Source organism: Gymnoscopelus braueri (assembly GCF_963280865.1).
Source record: "Gymnoscopelus braueri genome assembly, chromosome: 10".
Lineage (NCBI taxonomy): Eukaryota > Metazoa > Chordata > Actinopteri > Myctophiformes > Myctophidae > Gymnoscopelus > Gymnoscopelus braueri.
Window position 1 is genome coordinate 1,388,977 of NC_137611.1, and position 17,156 is coordinate 1,406,132.

At 42.8% G+C, this 17,156-nt stretch overlaps 1 protein-coding gene across 1 annotated transcript in view; it reads left to right on the forward strand.

The window, feature by feature from the left end:
* Nucleotides 1-17,156, forward strand: part of LOC308092829 (ephrin type-A receptor 3-like) — a gene marked incomplete at its 5' end in the record, with an annotated part of 150,267 nt that overhangs the window by 18,829 nt on the left and 114,282 nt on the right. Inside the window, 3 exon segments of the mRNA XM_080438928.1 lie at nucleotides 6,173-6,237; nucleotides 13,927-14,127; nucleotides 16,491-16,598. Of these exon segments, the coding sequence (XP_080295054.1) occupies nucleotides 6,173-6,237; nucleotides 13,927-14,127; nucleotides 16,491-16,598 (374 nt within the window).

The window sequence follows — 17,156 nt, forward strand, 5'->3', positions numbered from 1 at the left end:
CATTAGGAGAGAGAGAGAGAGAGAGAGAGAGAGAGAGAGAGAGGAGAGAGAGAGAGAGAGAGAGAGAGAGAGAGAGAGACCGACCACCAGGACATCAGGTTCTTTACAACTCATTTTCTTTCTGAAGAGGGTTTTCAGTGATGATTGACAGGAGGAATATGACAGCTTGCAGTTAAAACACATTTCCTATGAAGGCATTTATCAGACGCTCTTAATCCAGATCAAGGACGACACAAAGGTAATACAGCAAATGTGAAAGAAAAACAAAAAGGCATCTGGACCTCCCGTTAGGTTGTTATAGGCCGTTGAAATTAGCATGTCTCGCCAACAACAACAGTAAAACATAGGAGGCGAGATACAGGCCATTTCCCAAATACGTTAAACCAGGAAGTGAATGGAGGAGTAAATCTTGCGATCACGTGATCTCCTGGATCTCCGTGTGACTGAGCATGAAATGGTGGCGCATAGGTTGGCGAACAGCGCCATCTAGTGGAAAAAAGTAAAACTGAGTCAACAGTAAAACTGTACCTGTACACAAAAAGAGAGTTGAAGGAGACACAGAATGACAAAGAACAAACTGTGATAAAACGTTTGATGAACACCTTTGTGAAGAGTTTGGTCAGACTTAGGAGCAGAACCTGCTTTGTGCTTGTGTTTGCACAGACCAAGTGTTTTGGTGAGTTAAAAACAATACATTGATTCACTGCACTAAATATTTGTACTTGCACTTTTAAATGAATCAAACATTTTGTATTATTTGAACTTATTTGAGTACAAGAGTGTGATTTTTTTTATGGTAAAATGTAAAGCTTTTATTCATGGAAAAAACCCAAGCTGTGTAATCAAGGCAACTTAGCTGGGCAGCCAGCTGACAGCAATCAGACATCATGTTCTGTTCACTGCAGATAGTGTTAATTGGCTCACAGTACCTGAAGCACTTTATTGTTTGATCTGAGTCATTGATAGTGATTTATTTTCTTTATGCAGTGGTGGAAAAAGTACTCAGTTGCTTTACTTGAGTAAAAGTACCAATACTGCAATGTAGAAGTAGCCCTACTCCGTTACAAGTAAAAGTCCGGAATTCAAAATCTACTTGAGTAAAAGTGCAAAAGTATTGTCATCAAAATGTACTTAAAGTACCAAAAGTAAAAGTACTAAAATATTTGAAAATAGCAGATCTACAAGCTCACAACGTGTCGCGATGCGACGCGTTGTGAGCTTGTAGATCGGCTATTTTCAAATAGCCTAGATATAAAATAGGGCTAAATTGGTTAATGTATGTTTTATGATATAAAAATGTATATCTGAAAAGTAACTAGTGACTAAAGTTTTCAAATAATAGTAGTGGAGTAAAAGTACAATATTTGCCTCTGAGATGTAGTGGAGTAGAAGTAAAAGTATTGGAAATTGGAAATACTCAAGTAAAGTACAAATACCTCAAAATTGTACTTAAGTACAGTACTTAAGTAAATGTACTTACTTTTCCACCACCGTCTTTATGACCTGTTGTACAGGTCAGGTTTCTGTCCCTGTTGGAAAACAGTGAAGATATGAAAAACGTCGATGACTGGAAACCTGGCGTTTGGTCTCCGCCCTCAGCCCTCCACTTCCGGTGGTGCGCCTATGTTTTAATTCCCACTAACAACATTTCTCCACAGAACACTACACCATTTCTCCCACGGAACATGGATGGTTTTGGTCATAAGCCCACTTGTTTCTATGATGGGAGAACAATTTAAAATGTTACTAACTTTCTGTAGTTTTGTCGGCTCCGAGGACGCTATTGTAAAATGACTTTGGGTTTGTTTCGGTGGGAAGCGAGCGCACAGATGTAAATCCCCGCCCACTACATTTGATTGGGTAAAGTGCGGCCCTCTTCTGGATGCACAGGTGATTGTTTCACGCAATCAATTCTCAACCTGTTGTTTCGGGGGTGCGCTGGTTTCAGCACACCCCCAGCACCCTCTAACCTCTAACCCCAACCCCCTCTTGTGTGTTGGCTGGTGAGGCGCGTCCTAGCGAGACCTGACAGAATGGGTTTCATTGAGCGCTTACTGGTTCTTATCAGTGTGACGTGGTCTGTTAAGGGATCTATTGGTTGTGGCAGAAAGTATTTCCTCCAATGGGTCTAGTAATATGCTGTGGTCCACAGTGTGACTGCAGCATACCAGGGATGAAGAGTGTTCAAATGCAACGTGTCCGCAGTGCGCGCGTGTGTGTGTGTGCGCGCGCGAGTGTGTGTGTGTGTGTGTGTGTGTGTGTGTGTGTGAGGCCTTGCTTGTTCAAGCCCTAATCAAGCCCTCGTCACCACTGAGCATCAATATTTAATCAGCATCCATCCATACACTCTTTACCACTTTCCTCTCTCTCTTGCACACACACGCACGCACGCACGTACGCACACACACAGGCGTTGCATTCTCAACAAGCTGTGAGCTTATAGATCAATAGATCATCTATATTTTCTCTCCCTGACACCATGGTACAGCAGAGCATAAATGAGGCATTACCTGTTCCTGGTGACCTTGCCATGACACCCCCCACCCCCCCCCCCCCCCCCTCGCTGCCAGTGGTGGAAAAAGTACTCACGTTTCTTACTTAAGTATCAATACTGCATTGTAGCAATACTCTGTTACAAGCTCTGTTACAAGCTCACAACGCGTTGAGAGCTTGTAGATCTGCTATTTTCAAATAGCCTATGTATAAAATAGAAGTGGTTAATGTATGTTTTATAATATAATAATTTATATCTGCAAAGTAACTAGTAACTAAAGTTTTCAAATAATTGTAGTGGAGTAAAAGTACAATATTTGTCTCTGAGATGTAGTGGAGTAGAAGTAAAAGTACTGCAAATTGGAAACACTCCAGTAAAGTAAAAATACCTACAAACTACAGTAGGCCTACTTGAGTAAATGTACTTAGTTACTTTACACCACTGCTCGCTGCACCATCCCACACAGGAGACCATCAATCCTTAAATTGCAAAGCGATACGTAAACCTCCTCAAACCGTGTGTCTCCTCCGTGCCGTGTAGAGGAGTCCACCTTGAACCCTGATCCCTAAACAGACAATAAAGAGCAGCAATCTCCCAGCGTTACACTGTACGCTTTTTACTGCCTCTGAGACACGCTGCTGTAAAAACATCTCCATCCATTCCTCTTTATACGCTCTCTGCTGTCAGACGTGTTGTTACTGTGTTATGAGACTCTCTCTCTCTCTCTCTCTCTCTCTCTCTCTCTCTCTCTCTCTCTCTCTCTTCTCTCTCTCTCTCCTCTCTCTCTCTCTCTCTCTCTCTCTGTGAGGTTGTTGCTAACCCTCACCAGTACGTTGTTGGAACAACATAAAGTAGTAAAGTGGCCGGTCTGCCTGGCTGTCAACGCAGAAGACTGTGTGTGTGTGTGTGTGTGTGTGTGTGTGTGTGTGTGTGTGTGTGTGTGTGTGTGTGTGTGTGTGTGTGTGTGTGTGTGTGTGTGTGTGTGTGTGTGTGTGTGTGTGTGTGTGCGTGTGTGTGCCTACAGAATGCTTTGATAGCTTTATAGTTGTATAGCTAGGTGAGCCACGAAGTGATGCAGAGCTATTGTAATGATTGTGTCAATCTGTGTATTATGTTTGTATATAGGTTTGTCTGTCTGTCTGTCTGTCTGTCTGTCTGTCTGTCTGTCTGTCTGTCTGTCTGTCTGTCTGTATGTATGTACGTACGTACGTATCTATGTATATAATTGTTTTACGTGCTTACACATGTCATACATACATACACAAAATATGTCACTCTGTCAGCAAATTTGTCCACCTTATAGGATTTGGCAAACATCATGACTATTATAATTTTTTTTGCAAAAACCTTGATATGAATATTGTGACAATATCGAGCGGTGAAAGCACAATATTGGTGCTTTCACAAAATATAAAGTAGCTACACTGTACAATTGTCCAGCTGATTGTCACAGATGGTTCAGTGTTGTTTTCCGTTATGACACACAATATGTGAACAAGCACGTCCTGTGTCGCTAGTGGTGATGATAACAGTATAATGTTCAGTGCAGCATTGTTGGCAGAAACACACATGTCAGCGTGTTGTGATAAATCAGAGTGTAGCTGGTAGATGTGTGTTGTGATAAATCAGAGTGTAGATGGTAGATGTGTGTCTGGTTAATAACATCCTGGGGCCATGTTTTATATCACCACCGTCTGTTAACCCATTAACAACGGGAACACATTTTGTGTCATTTTACCATTTGAGCTACAACCCTTATTTTATACTTTGGCTATTCCAAATAGCAGATCTACAAGCTCATCGCGCGTCACTTCGTGCCGCGCTATGAGCTTGTAGATCTGCTATTTTTTTAAAACCGTGAACATTTGCTTTGCTTTGCTTCATGGGGGTCCCTTGAACAACAATATTTTTAGATGGGGGTCCGCAGCCAAATACATATGATTTTGGGGGTCCTTGACATGAAACAAATTGAGAACTACTGATACTATTATGGTATCCAGGACTATATCATTTATTAAGGGTTAATAACAGTGTGGGAATTTGCAAGTGAGGCTCTGACCTTTTGGAGTCAAGAGGATGAGACAGCAGGATGGCAAACCTATTCAAGAATGACATTGTTTCAGTAAAATAAGGAGGAAGCCGGAAAAGTACTGGGGTTAAGAAATAGCATTCTAAATCAAGGAGACTGTGAGGCACACAGCCTTACACCTTATAGGGCAGTGAGACCTTTTGCTAATGAACAGGTGCCCCTATAGGAAGGTTCCCCTTGAAGCTGTGACTACTGAGGACAGCTGACTCTGGGGGGAGCAGAACCAGTTGCTCTTGAATCTAAGGAATAATGTCATGCTAGTTAAACTCATCTCTTTTTGTCTAAATCATTCATACAAGGTTGAATACATATATGTGTGGTCTTATATTGAAGCTAATAAGATGTTAAACAATGATTTCATAATATGAGCTTGTGTAAAAGTATAGTTTTATAGATAAGGGTTAAAGTAAATTGTCACATGTTTAAAAATAGGCGGATGCTAATTCCTTTTGATGACTGAGAAAGGCTGGCCAAGAAGCCTTATGCTTGTAAAAGCTTGTTTGTGAGTGGTCAAGAAGGAGGACTGGGAGGAGGTCCTATGTCAAATGTCTGTCTGTATAAAGTACAATGTTTTGGTGATTTAGTTACACTCTGTGGATTGGCAATGCAGGTGTCACGTCTGTGGAAATAAATACATTTCTATGGACAAACCCTCTTTCAAACTGGATTCTTGTGTATTCTTGCACTCGGGAATAGTGTTGTTACCAGCCTGATCATGGCCAATATACGACACTATAGCAACATAAGTTTTTAGAAGACAGGAAGTTAGGATTTAGAAGACATTTGTAGAATCCCCCCAGAAGCAAAGATTTGAGTTAAACATGTTCGCTTAAAAAAAAAGTTCGCAAAAATGTTCACGATTTTCCTAAAATAGCCAAAGAAATATTAAAATGACACCGATGCGTTCCCAGTCTTAAACTTCATCCACCCTGTTCTGTTCTGTTCTGTTCTGTTCTGCTCTGCTCTGCTCTGCTCTGCTCTGCTCTGTTCTGTTCTGTTCTGCTCTGCTCTGCTCTGCTCTGCTCTGCTCTGCTCTGCTCTGCTCTGCTCTGCTCTGCTCTGCTCTGCTCTGTTCTGTTCTGTTCTGTTCTGCTCTGCTCTGCTCTGTTCTGCTCTGCTCTGCTCTGCTCTGCTCTGCTCTGCTCTGCTCTGCTCTGCTCTGCTCTGCTCTGTTCTGTTCTGTTCTGCTCTGCTCTGCTCTGCTCTGTTCTGTTCTGCTCTGCTCTGCTCTGCTCTGTTCTGCTCTGCTCTGCTCTGCTCTGCTCTGCTCTGTTCTGCTCTGCTCTGCTCTGCTCTGCTCTGCTCTGCTCTGTTCTGTTCTGTTCTGCTCTGCTCTGCTCTGCTCTGCTCTGCTCTTCTCTTCTCTTCTCTTCTCTTCTCTTCTCTTCTCTTCTCTTCTCTTCTCTTCTGTTCTGTTCTGTTCTGTTCTGTTCTGTTCTGTTCTGTTCTGCTCTGTTCTGATCCATGAGATGAGATGAGATGAGATGAGATGAGATGAGATGAGAAGACTAGATTAATGGAGATGTTACTGTAGTTGTTATTAAAGTGCTGACGGACATCTGACTGTTTTCTCTCTCTTTCTTCTGCAGTTACGTTGCTGGACTCCATGTCAGCCCTGGCCGACCTGGGCTGGGAGGCGTACCCTAATGAAGGGGTGAGTACACACACACACGCACGCACGCACGCACGCACACAAAGACGCACGCACACACGCACGCACTTGGGGGGGGCATCAAAATGTCAGCAATTTTTATAAATGCCATGCCCACCTCCGTCTTTTTTTTCTCCCCTAAAGCCAGCTCAGTGGTCTGGTGGTTAGAATATCCGCCCTGAGAGTGGGAGGGTCGGGGTCACAATACCAAAGACTATATGCATGGGACCCCATGCATTCAGCATCAAGGCTTAGATTGGGGGTTGTGAACTATGTTGCCATTGAGGGGTTCAGTACAGTACAGTACAGTACAGTACAGTACTGTATGTGATAAGTGACAACTAAGTATAAATCAGGCTCATAACTCAGACACTAAACCCCAACCTCAATCTTTTCATAATGTTTCTATTCATTTATTTTTGGCCATAAAACAACCATTTCTCTAGTGAGGACCAGGAAAGTTGATGCTATGTGTGTGTGTGTGTGTGTGTGTGTGTGTGTGTGTGTGTGTGTGTGTGTGTGTGTGTGTGTGTGTGTGTGTGTGTGTGTGTTTGTGTTCCCTCTACACCTATAACTCTTTGCCAAAAATAGCCGATCTACAAGCTCTCAACGCCTCGCAGCGCGAGGCGTTGAGAGCTTGTAGATCTGCTATTTTTGTCTAAAGTTGGGATGCTAGGATCAGCAGACCCCCCCCCCCCCCCCCTTGCCTTCAACTCCCTAGGAAAACGCCGTTCGCGTTTAGGACGTGGCTAAATACGCTTATTTATGTCGCTTGAAAATAGTTTTTTCTTGTGTATATATACTGTATATGTGGTGTGTGGACCGTCTGATGTCGGTGCAGTGTTATTGCTACATGTACATGGGCACCGCCATACTGTTTACAAATCTAGTTTTACTGAAATCACGTTTGAAATCTCGTCTCGCGATACTTCCACCCGCCGGTCTGGATTTCAAACGTGATTTCAAATGTGAACTCCTTTAAGTTCACTTAACTTAAGTTAAGTGAACCTATAAGTGAAGTTAAGTAAAAGTAGAAAAAGAAGAAGAGGAGTGGAGCTGAGAGGACATGAGTTCCAGGCGGTGTGACTCCTAAGGTTTGGTTCTTATGAGGAGGGGGATTATGTAGTTGACCTTTGAACTGTGCGGCCTGGTGCAGTGATGGTTGTAGAGACAGAACACACTCCTGACCCTCTGATGGGCCGGGGGTCACAACAGCTTCCAGATGTGCCTGAGGGGGGGGGGAGGGGGGGGGGTGGGGGGGTGTTCCCGCAGAGAGACACAAAACAGACGCGCTGTAATGATGTTTGGAAACGGGAGGAGGGCCCATTCCATCTTTACTAATTTTCCTCCTCAAGACCCCCCCCCCCCCTTTGGCCCTCACAAGCATAGTAATACAGGCACACACGCACACACACACACACACACACACACACACACACACACACACACACACACACACACACACACACACACACACACACACACACACACACACACACACACACACACACACACACACACACACACACACACACTATATCTCTCTCTCTCTCTCTCTCTCTGTGTGTGTGTGTGGGGGGGGGGGGTCAAATGAAAACATGACAGAGAAAATGTTTGGACAGACTGGAGAGTTTAAGCTCTCTCTCTCTCTCTCTCTTGCTCTCCTAATTACCAACACGCTCCACGCACGCACGCACGCACGCACGCACGCACGCACGCACGCACGCACGCACGCACGCACGCACGCACGCACGCACGCACGCACGCACGCACGCACGCACGCACGCACGCACACACACACACACACACACACACACACACACACACACACACACACACACACACACACACACACACACACAGGCTGGATAACAAGCAGTACACTGCTCCAGTTGTAAAACATAGAGAGACACTGTCTGTCACAAACAACACTTTGAGCTGAAATGCTTATATTATTTAATACAAGGTTTTGGAAACGTACAAAACTCTAGAAATTCTAAAAGAGCAAACGTTGCTCCAGTTGTAAAACATAGAGAGACTGTCTGTCACAAACAACACTTTGAGCTGAAATGCTTATATTATTTAATACAAGGTTTTGGAAACGTACAAAACTCTAGAAATTCTAAAAGAGCAAACGTGTTGATTCACAGAAGTTACGGAATGCAGTTTTAAAGCTGAGGATCATTTATACACTTGTTAAATTAACATGATTTTGTTATATCTGTATGTTCTATATTCCAAAATAAATATATTGTTGCTGTCAGTCGGAAACCCTGTATCCGTTTTCTTTTTTTTACTAACTGCAGAATATTTTTTCAAACTCCATGCCACGCTGTGAGCTTGTACATCTGCTATTTATGAAAATATTTGAAAAATATTGAAAATGTTTGGAAATATTTCGAATCATTTGGAAAACCTTTTCAGATGGGGGGTCCACGGCCAAATACATATCTTTGTGGGGGTCCATGAATGAATAGCCAACATATAATGGATAAAATGACTGTGATGCTATATCAATTAAACCCTGCTCAAGGACCCCTGGGGGCGAATAAACACACCTGTGTCCTCCAGAGGGCCTGTGACAATGAACAGAGCATGTCTCACACACACACACACACACACACACACACACACACACACACACACACACACACACACACACACACACACACACACACACACACACACACACACACACACACACACACACACACACACACACAGGAAGTGGCAGTAATCCAGTCCACTCTACACAGAAACAAACAAAGGCATCATAAAGCCTCTCTTTATCCCTCAATGACTGTTCCTATAAACGCTTTAATCACTGCTCCCTGGGGACGTGTGTGTGTGTGTGTGTGTGTGTGTGTGTGTGTGTGTGTGTGTGTGTGTGTGTGTGTGTGTGTGTGTGTGTGTGTGTGTGTGTGTGTGTGTGTGTGTGTGTGTGTGTGTGTGTGTGTGTGTGTTACTATACTAGTGAGGACCAAACGCCTCCATACGTATAGTAGAAATGATGATAAATAGACGTTGTGAGGAATGGTTTTCCTGCTTCGTCCCCAGATACATGGTTTCATGGAGAAGTGAAGGAGATAGGCTTGTAATGTAAGAACATATTGGTGTTATAGGGTTAGGAGGATGAGGCATCCAGAGGTTAGGTTTAGGGGTTGTTGGGGTTGTTGGAGCTACAGGATGCCTGATTGTTGCTTGCCGGTGTCTAAAGTGCAGAAAATAAGCGATCTGCAACGCTCTGTGAGCTTTGAACACATGATGATGGTCTGTTTTAGGCTTCAGGGTTGGGGTTGAAAATGGCAAGAAAATACAAATATGGCATCCATGAAATCACTGTCCTCACAAGTCTTAATACGCTTGTGTGTGTGTGTGTGTGTGTGTGTGTGTGTGTGTGTGTGCGTGTGCGTGCTTTGTGTGTGTGTGACGTCTGACTGGTCCCTGATCGGCACAGATGGGTCCGTTTAGCTGCCAAGAGCGCCTGTAATTTACCCTGTGTTCATTTATCTGTCTCTCTCTCTGTCTCTGTCTGTCTGTCTGTCTGTCTGTCTGTCTGTCTGTCTGTCTGTCTGTCTGTCTGTCTGTCTGTCTGTCTGTCTTTCTCTGTCTCATTCTCTCTCTCATAATCTAGGTTTCTCTCTCCATATCCCCCTCTCTCTCTCTCTATCTTCTCTGCTTTCATTTGAACTTCAGCCGAGAGCAAGATGACAGGGACATACTGAAGAGGCGTGTGCGTGCGTGTGTGTGTGTGTGTGTGTGTGTGTGTGTGTGTGTGTGTGTGTGTGTGTGTGTGTGTGTGTGTGTGTGTGTGTGTGTGTGTGTGTGTGTGTGTGTGTGTGTGTGTGTGTGTGTGTGTGTGTGTGTGTGTGTGTGTAAGTGGATATGTGCTCATCGCTGTGGGTCTTAAAGTACCAGCATGATGATGACAAGTCGCTCAGAACAAAGATGGTGGTCCTCTTCTTTTAACCCCCTAACCAGGGCTGTGTGTGTGTGTGTGTGTGTGTGTGTGTGTGTGTGTGTGACAGTCTTCTTCCCCAGGAGTAGATCAGATATCCGCACTCTCAGAAACCACATTGGTTTATTTTTCTTTCCTTTAAGAAATAGAAACGCTCTCTCTCTTTCTCTCTCTAGCGCTCTGTGTGTGTGTGTGTGTGTGTGTGTGTGTGTGTGTGTGTGTGTGTGTGTGTGTGTGTGTGTGTGTGTGTGTGTGTGTGTGTGTGTGTGTGTGTGTGTGTGTGTGTGTGTGTGTGTGTGTGTGTGTGTGTGTGTGTCTGTGTGTGTGACACGTGCGTGTACGTATGGATAGAAACGTTTTTTTCTTGCTCATGCGAGAAGTGTTCTCAATTACCGCTCCGCTCCGCAAGTGGAAACAGATGACTGGAGACAAAGTGGCTCTGTCCTACCTCTCTGTCACATACACACACACACACACACACACACACACACACACACACACACACACACACACACACACACACACACACACACATACACACACACACACACACACAGCTCTCAAAGCAAACCAAAACACACGTGCACTTATGAAAACACAGTCGCTCTGCGTACACACACACACACACACACACACACACACACACACACACACACACACACACACACACACACACACACACACACACACACACACACACACACACACGTGCTGCTCAGACAAAAGCGTCTCTTCTCTCTGATCTGACACAGATCGTCGGCTGCGTTCGGCGAGACATGAAAACACAGCAGCATTAAGGCTTTGGCCCCGGACCCCCGTCTGACGCAGACCACCCGTCAGCCTCGTTTTCAAGGACCCCCAGTTTGATATCATCGCTGTCCAATAAACTCTCACTCCCCGCCCACCCGCCTGCCCGCACGGGCGGGCGGGCGGGCTGCGTCAGCCGGGGGTCTCGGGGCCAAAACGTTGTGTTGCTGCTGCTGTGTTTTCATGTGATCATCATGTGTTGTTTTATGATTGATTGATTGAATATTTTATTAGGCAAAAAATGTAAAACAGCACAGTTACATTTAAAATACTTTGTCTAACAGGTCCGTTCATAAAAGTCCTTGTGGACTTGTTTCCAATGAGGGCCTTGGTATTTAATTCATAGGCATATATAGTGGCACCACAGTTTGAATATCATTACAAAATAAACAGCAAAAAAAATAACACTATGTACAACAAAAAAAATAAAAAAGAGGGGAAAAAAATATGTACAAGAACAGGGGGGGGGGGGGTCTGCTGTCTAACGGGAAAATGGTACTACCTCCTCCTTTGGCCTCCTGAAAGGTGATTTTTTAAGGCTCTTTTAAATGAGCCCAGCGAACTGCATTTTTTGAGGGATGGAGTTAGACTATTCCAATCCTGGGTGGCAGTGCTGTAGAAGGAGAATTTGCCCATGTTTGTTTTATGGGTGGGTGGTACCAAATTGTTGTTAACGCTCCCTCTGGTATTGTGACTGTGGGTGTCGCTAACCTTTTGGAGGTATTTACTCAGATATGCGGGAATAGGGGGCATATCGGGCAAATTTCCATTTACAATTTTGAAGGCCAGTCCCATTTTTAGTTGTTTAACCCTGTCTTCCACCCTGAGCCAGCCTAGGCTGGCAAATGGGTGGGAGAAAGGTGGGTCATGGGCCCCAATCCGAGGAGTAGCCGAATCAGTTTGTTTTGGGAGGTTTGAAGCTTAGTCTTCAGTGACACTGAGGTGTTGGAGTACCAGGAGGTGCAAGCATAGTCAAAAAGTGGTTGAATCAGGGCCCCAGAGAGGGTCCTGAGGGCCTGAGGGTTGACAAAATAGGAAACTCTGCCCATAAATTTGGTTCTCTGGTTTACTCTTTTGACCACCTTTGTAGCCATGCTTTCACCTGTCAGGTATTTGTCAAGAATACAACCCAAATAGGTAATCTCTTCTTTGCTAGAGATGATTGTGTCATCGACTTTGACCTTGAAATCATTTACATCCATCTGTCTGAGGGAATGTTGTAAATGACATGGTATTGTAATGGCATAGACTGGCATACTCTCCGATACCAGTATTTTAGGCAGTATCAGGATTTCTGATTCTGCCTAAACTGGTATCAGTATCAGTAGGCTATAATGGTATCAGTATGAGTATAATGGTATCAGTATCAGTAGGCTATAATGGTATCAGTATGAGTATAATGGTATCAGTATGAGTATAATGGTATCAGTATGAGTATAATGGTATCAGTATCAGTAGGCTATAATGGTATCAGTATGAGTATAATGGTATCAGTATCAGTAGGCTATAATGGTATCAGTATGAGTATAATGGTATCAGTATCAGTAGGCTATAATGGTATCAGTATCAGTATAATGGTATCAGTATGAGTATAATGGTATCAGTATCAGTAGGCTATAATGGTATCAGTATCAGTATAATGGTATCAGTATGAGTATAATGGTATCAGTATCAGTATAATGGTATCAGTATCAGCATAATGGTATCAGTATCAGTATAATGGTATCAGTATCAGTATAATGGTATCAGTATGAGTATAATGGTATCAGTATCAGTATAATGGTATCAGTATGAGTATAATGGTATCAGTATCAGTATGAGTATAATGGTATCAGTATCAGTATAATGGTATCAGTATCAGTATAATGGTATCAGTATCAGTATAATGGTATCAGTATCAGTATAATGGTATCAGTATCAGTATAATGGTATCAGTATCAGTATAATGGTATCAGTATCAGTATAATGGTATCAGTATCAGTATGAGTATAATGGTATCAGTATCAGTATAATGGTATCAGTATCAGTATAATGGTATCAGTATCAGTATCAGTATAATGGTATCAGTATCAGTATCAGTATAATGGTATCAGTATCAGTATAATGGTATCAGTATCAGTATAATGGTATCAGTATCAGTATAATGGTATCAGTATCAGTATGAGTATAATGGTATCAGTATGAGTATAATGGTATCAGTATGATTATAATGGTATCAGTATCAGTATAATGGTATCAGTATGATTATAATGGTATCAGTATGATTATAATGGTATCAGTATCAGTATAATGGTATCAGTATGATTATAATGGTATCAGTATGATTATAATGGTATCAGTATGATTATAATGGTATCAGTATGATTATAATGGTATCAGTATCAGTATAATGGTATCAGTATGATTATAATGGTATCAGTATGATTATAATGGTATCAGTATGATTATAATGGTATCAGTATCAGTATAATGGTATCAGTATCAGCATAATGGTATCAGTATCAGTAATACTGATATCATTGTCATGTCAACTCTAGTGACATCTTGGGACAAAATGTGACCAAACTGACCCCGCGGGGTCATCTGAACACGTCCCGGTCGTATGTTAGACAGGTTATGAGTTAGTGTGTTTGTGTTGTACTGTGTGTTGTGATGAGTCTGTTATGTACATTGTAAATTGTGTTGTGGTGATGCTGGTTGAGGCCCCAGGAAGAGTAGCTTCTGTAGCAGTACAGTAAGCTAATGGATCTAATAAATACATCGAATCAAATCAAATCAAATCAAATAAAATCAAATCAAATCAAATCTCTCTCTCTCTCTCTCTCTCTCTCTCTCTCTCTCTCTCTCTCTCTCTCCCCCCCCCCCCCTCTCTCTCTCTCTCTCTCTCTCTCTCTCTCTCTCTCTCTCTCTCTCTCTCTCTCTCTCAGTGGGAGGAGATCAGTGTGATGGATGAGAGGAACACGGCGATGAGAACGTACCAGGTGTGCAACGTGATGGAAGCCAATCAGAACAACTGGCTGAGAACCAGACACATCGGCCGAGACGGAGCGCAGCGCGTCTACATCGAGATCAAGTTCACCCTGAGAGACTGTAACAGTCTGCCCGGGGTGCCAGGCACCTGCAAAGAGGTGTGTGTGTGTGTGTGTGTGTGTGTGTGTGTGTGTGTGTGTGTGTGTGTGTGTGTGTGTGTGTGTGTGTGTGTGTGTGTGTGTGTGTGTGTGTGTGTGTGTGTGTGTTGCACTGATTTCCAACAAGTCTTGATAGATCTGTTAAACGTATTCGTTGTTATATTGTACCTTTCAACCCGGGACAGAGTCATTTTAGATGTTACTATATCAATTATAGAGTCATTTTAGAAAATGTGAAAACTGTTAGGATTTAGAAGGCGTTGTTTGGTCCTTGGGTCTAAATGTGTTAACAGAACACTGAATGGAGAGGAGCAGATGTTGCTGTCATAGCTGTATCCAGTGTAACATTTTTTCGCCTACAACTATGATGAAAAATGTTCGTCGACAACCTTTTTTATCTAAATAGAAACTAAATAAAAACTAAGCTTTAACTAATAAAACTAAGACTAAATATATTGTCAATTTTGTCAACAAATAGAAACTAGACTAAAATGTTAGTGAGGGATCTAGTGGAGAAGAGATCCAGTAGAACTAAAAGACAAGTTATTTTATGTTTAATCTCTCAAGAACAGATTCTGCCCTGCGTTGGAATCTGTCGGGGAGGTTCGTCATAACGTGTGCGCATGGGCGTGCCTTCAGATCAGGAAGCAGGCCGCGCTTTACCCAATCAAATGTAGTGGGCGGGATTCACGTGTCCGTCGATCCTTCCCCCCTCGAAACAAACCGAAACTAATTTAACAATAGCGTCCGCGGAGCAGACAAAACCACGGAAAGATATTCACATTTTAACTTACTCTTTCATCATAGAAACAAGTGGGCTTATAACCAATACGATCCATGTTCTCTGGGAGAAGTGGTGTTAGTGTTCCGTGTAGAAATATTGTTAGTGGGAATGAAAACATAGTCGCACCAACCGGAAGTGATGCGCTGAAGGCATACAACAAACACCGGTTTCCTTGTGCTCTGGTGCTACGTTTTCTTCCGCTCAGAGCCAACAGACATAGAACAAACAGCAGAGGGCGCTGTTTTTCATTTTCAGTTGGCGATGGGTTCCCAGATTGTTTTATGTTTGGTTGCACTCAGGTGTTGCACTCTGAAAATAGCAGATCTACAAGCTCACAACGCGTCACAGCGTTATCAGCATGCAACCAAGTGTTAAATTAAGCAATATTACACGAGAGGGTGTGCTTTACCGTCATTATTGGCACGCCTGTGATGCGGTCAGGAACGAGGCGAAGCCGAGTTCCGCCGCGATCACAGAAGTGACAATAATGTAAGGTAAAGCACACCCTCTCGTGTAATATTGTGATTATACAACAGTTACCAACAAAACACATCCAAATGTATTCATATTGTGGGGCAATTCATAATAAAAAAAATTCGCTTATCCGTTTCCCTGTAAAGAGAAGAGTTTGTTTGACTGAGACAAAATAGTCCCTGTAACAGCGCAGCACTCTGCGTCATCGTCTCATCGACACAGCTGATTCCAGTAGGCTGGCTATATGCTCCGTCGTACGATCGTGTTACGTGGTCAAAATAACTGATCTACAAGCTCACAACGCGTCAAGATGGCGATGCGTTGTGAACTTGTAGATCGGCTATTTTTGCCGTGCGATACCTTCGTACGATAAAGTATAACATACACTGGACTGTTAACGAAATGGGAGTAATTTTACTTTAACACAGGAGGATATTTATACAGTATGGATGTTACCATTGAAATAAAGCACACTTTTTTCCAGTTATTCCTTTTATTATAGGATTTTAGGCGATTTAGTGTGCTCTCTTCTAACCATTGATCAACCGTAAGTCCACCAAATAAGTCAAAATTAACAACATAGTCCATTTTGCGTAGCTGTTTGTTCTCCGGTGGCGGCGGTGGGTACTGTCTGTTTGTTTTCCTACCGTGGGACAGCGTGACTTCACAGCACAGCTGTGCCATATATGGTCTAATCAGGTGCGGACTGCAGTGCGGAGTGATTTATTAATGTGATTAGGCCTGTGCTATGATGCTGGTTTGAAGCACGGCTAGAAAGCTATTTCAACCAATCAGATTGCTTGGTCGGAACTACCTGTTGTATAATCAGCCGTTACGACGCCATCAAGGCACCGCCAATACATTATAGTCGACTAAATCAACTGTAGTTTTAGTCGACTATAATCTTATGATATTTAGTCGACTAAATCTAGACTAAAACTAAAACATTTCATATGACTAAAATATGACTCAAACTAAGACCAAAATTTGCTCTCAAAATTAATACTGGTTGTAGAATATGTTTTTGTTGAAAAATGGCATTTATAAAATCAGCATCCTAAAATGTCCTCACAAGTATAGTAATAGAAACGTGTGTGTGTTTCAGACGTTCAACATGTTCTACTACGAGTCCAACAACGCCAACCTGTGGTTCATCAAGGAGAGCCAGTACGTTAAGATAGACACCATCGCTGCTGACGAGAGCTTCACACAGGTACACACACACGCACACGCACACGCACACACACACACAAAACAAGCAGTGTTGCTCCCCTGCAGGGTTTGGTCTGAACATCACTGTTTGCAGAGTTTCGAAGTGTTGCCAAGTCTGCCTGGTTGCTTGTTTCTCTCTCATACCTGGCAACACTGGTGTCATGTTGAAAACAGGAAATACAAAGAAATGGTGGACTTGAAAAGGTTCAAATGTAATGTAGATGTTTGTACGTTGGAGGGACATGGTGAGTAGTGTACAGAATCACAGAATTAACTGTAAATGTACTTGAGTAAAAGTACAGAAGTATAAAATGTTCTTAAAGTATCAAAAGTAAAAGTACTCACCATGCAGAATGTCCCATTTCAAGTTTTCAAATGTATGAACATATTTTGAAAATAGCAGATCTACAAGCTCTGTGAGCTTGTAGATCTGCTATTTTCAAATGGCTGAAATGTATATAGGGCTGAAGTGGTTAGAGCAGAAGTGGTAGATTGTGAGTAAAAGTACTCGCAATGCGTGGCTCTGATGATGTTTTCCTCGTGCCATACTCCCCCAAAT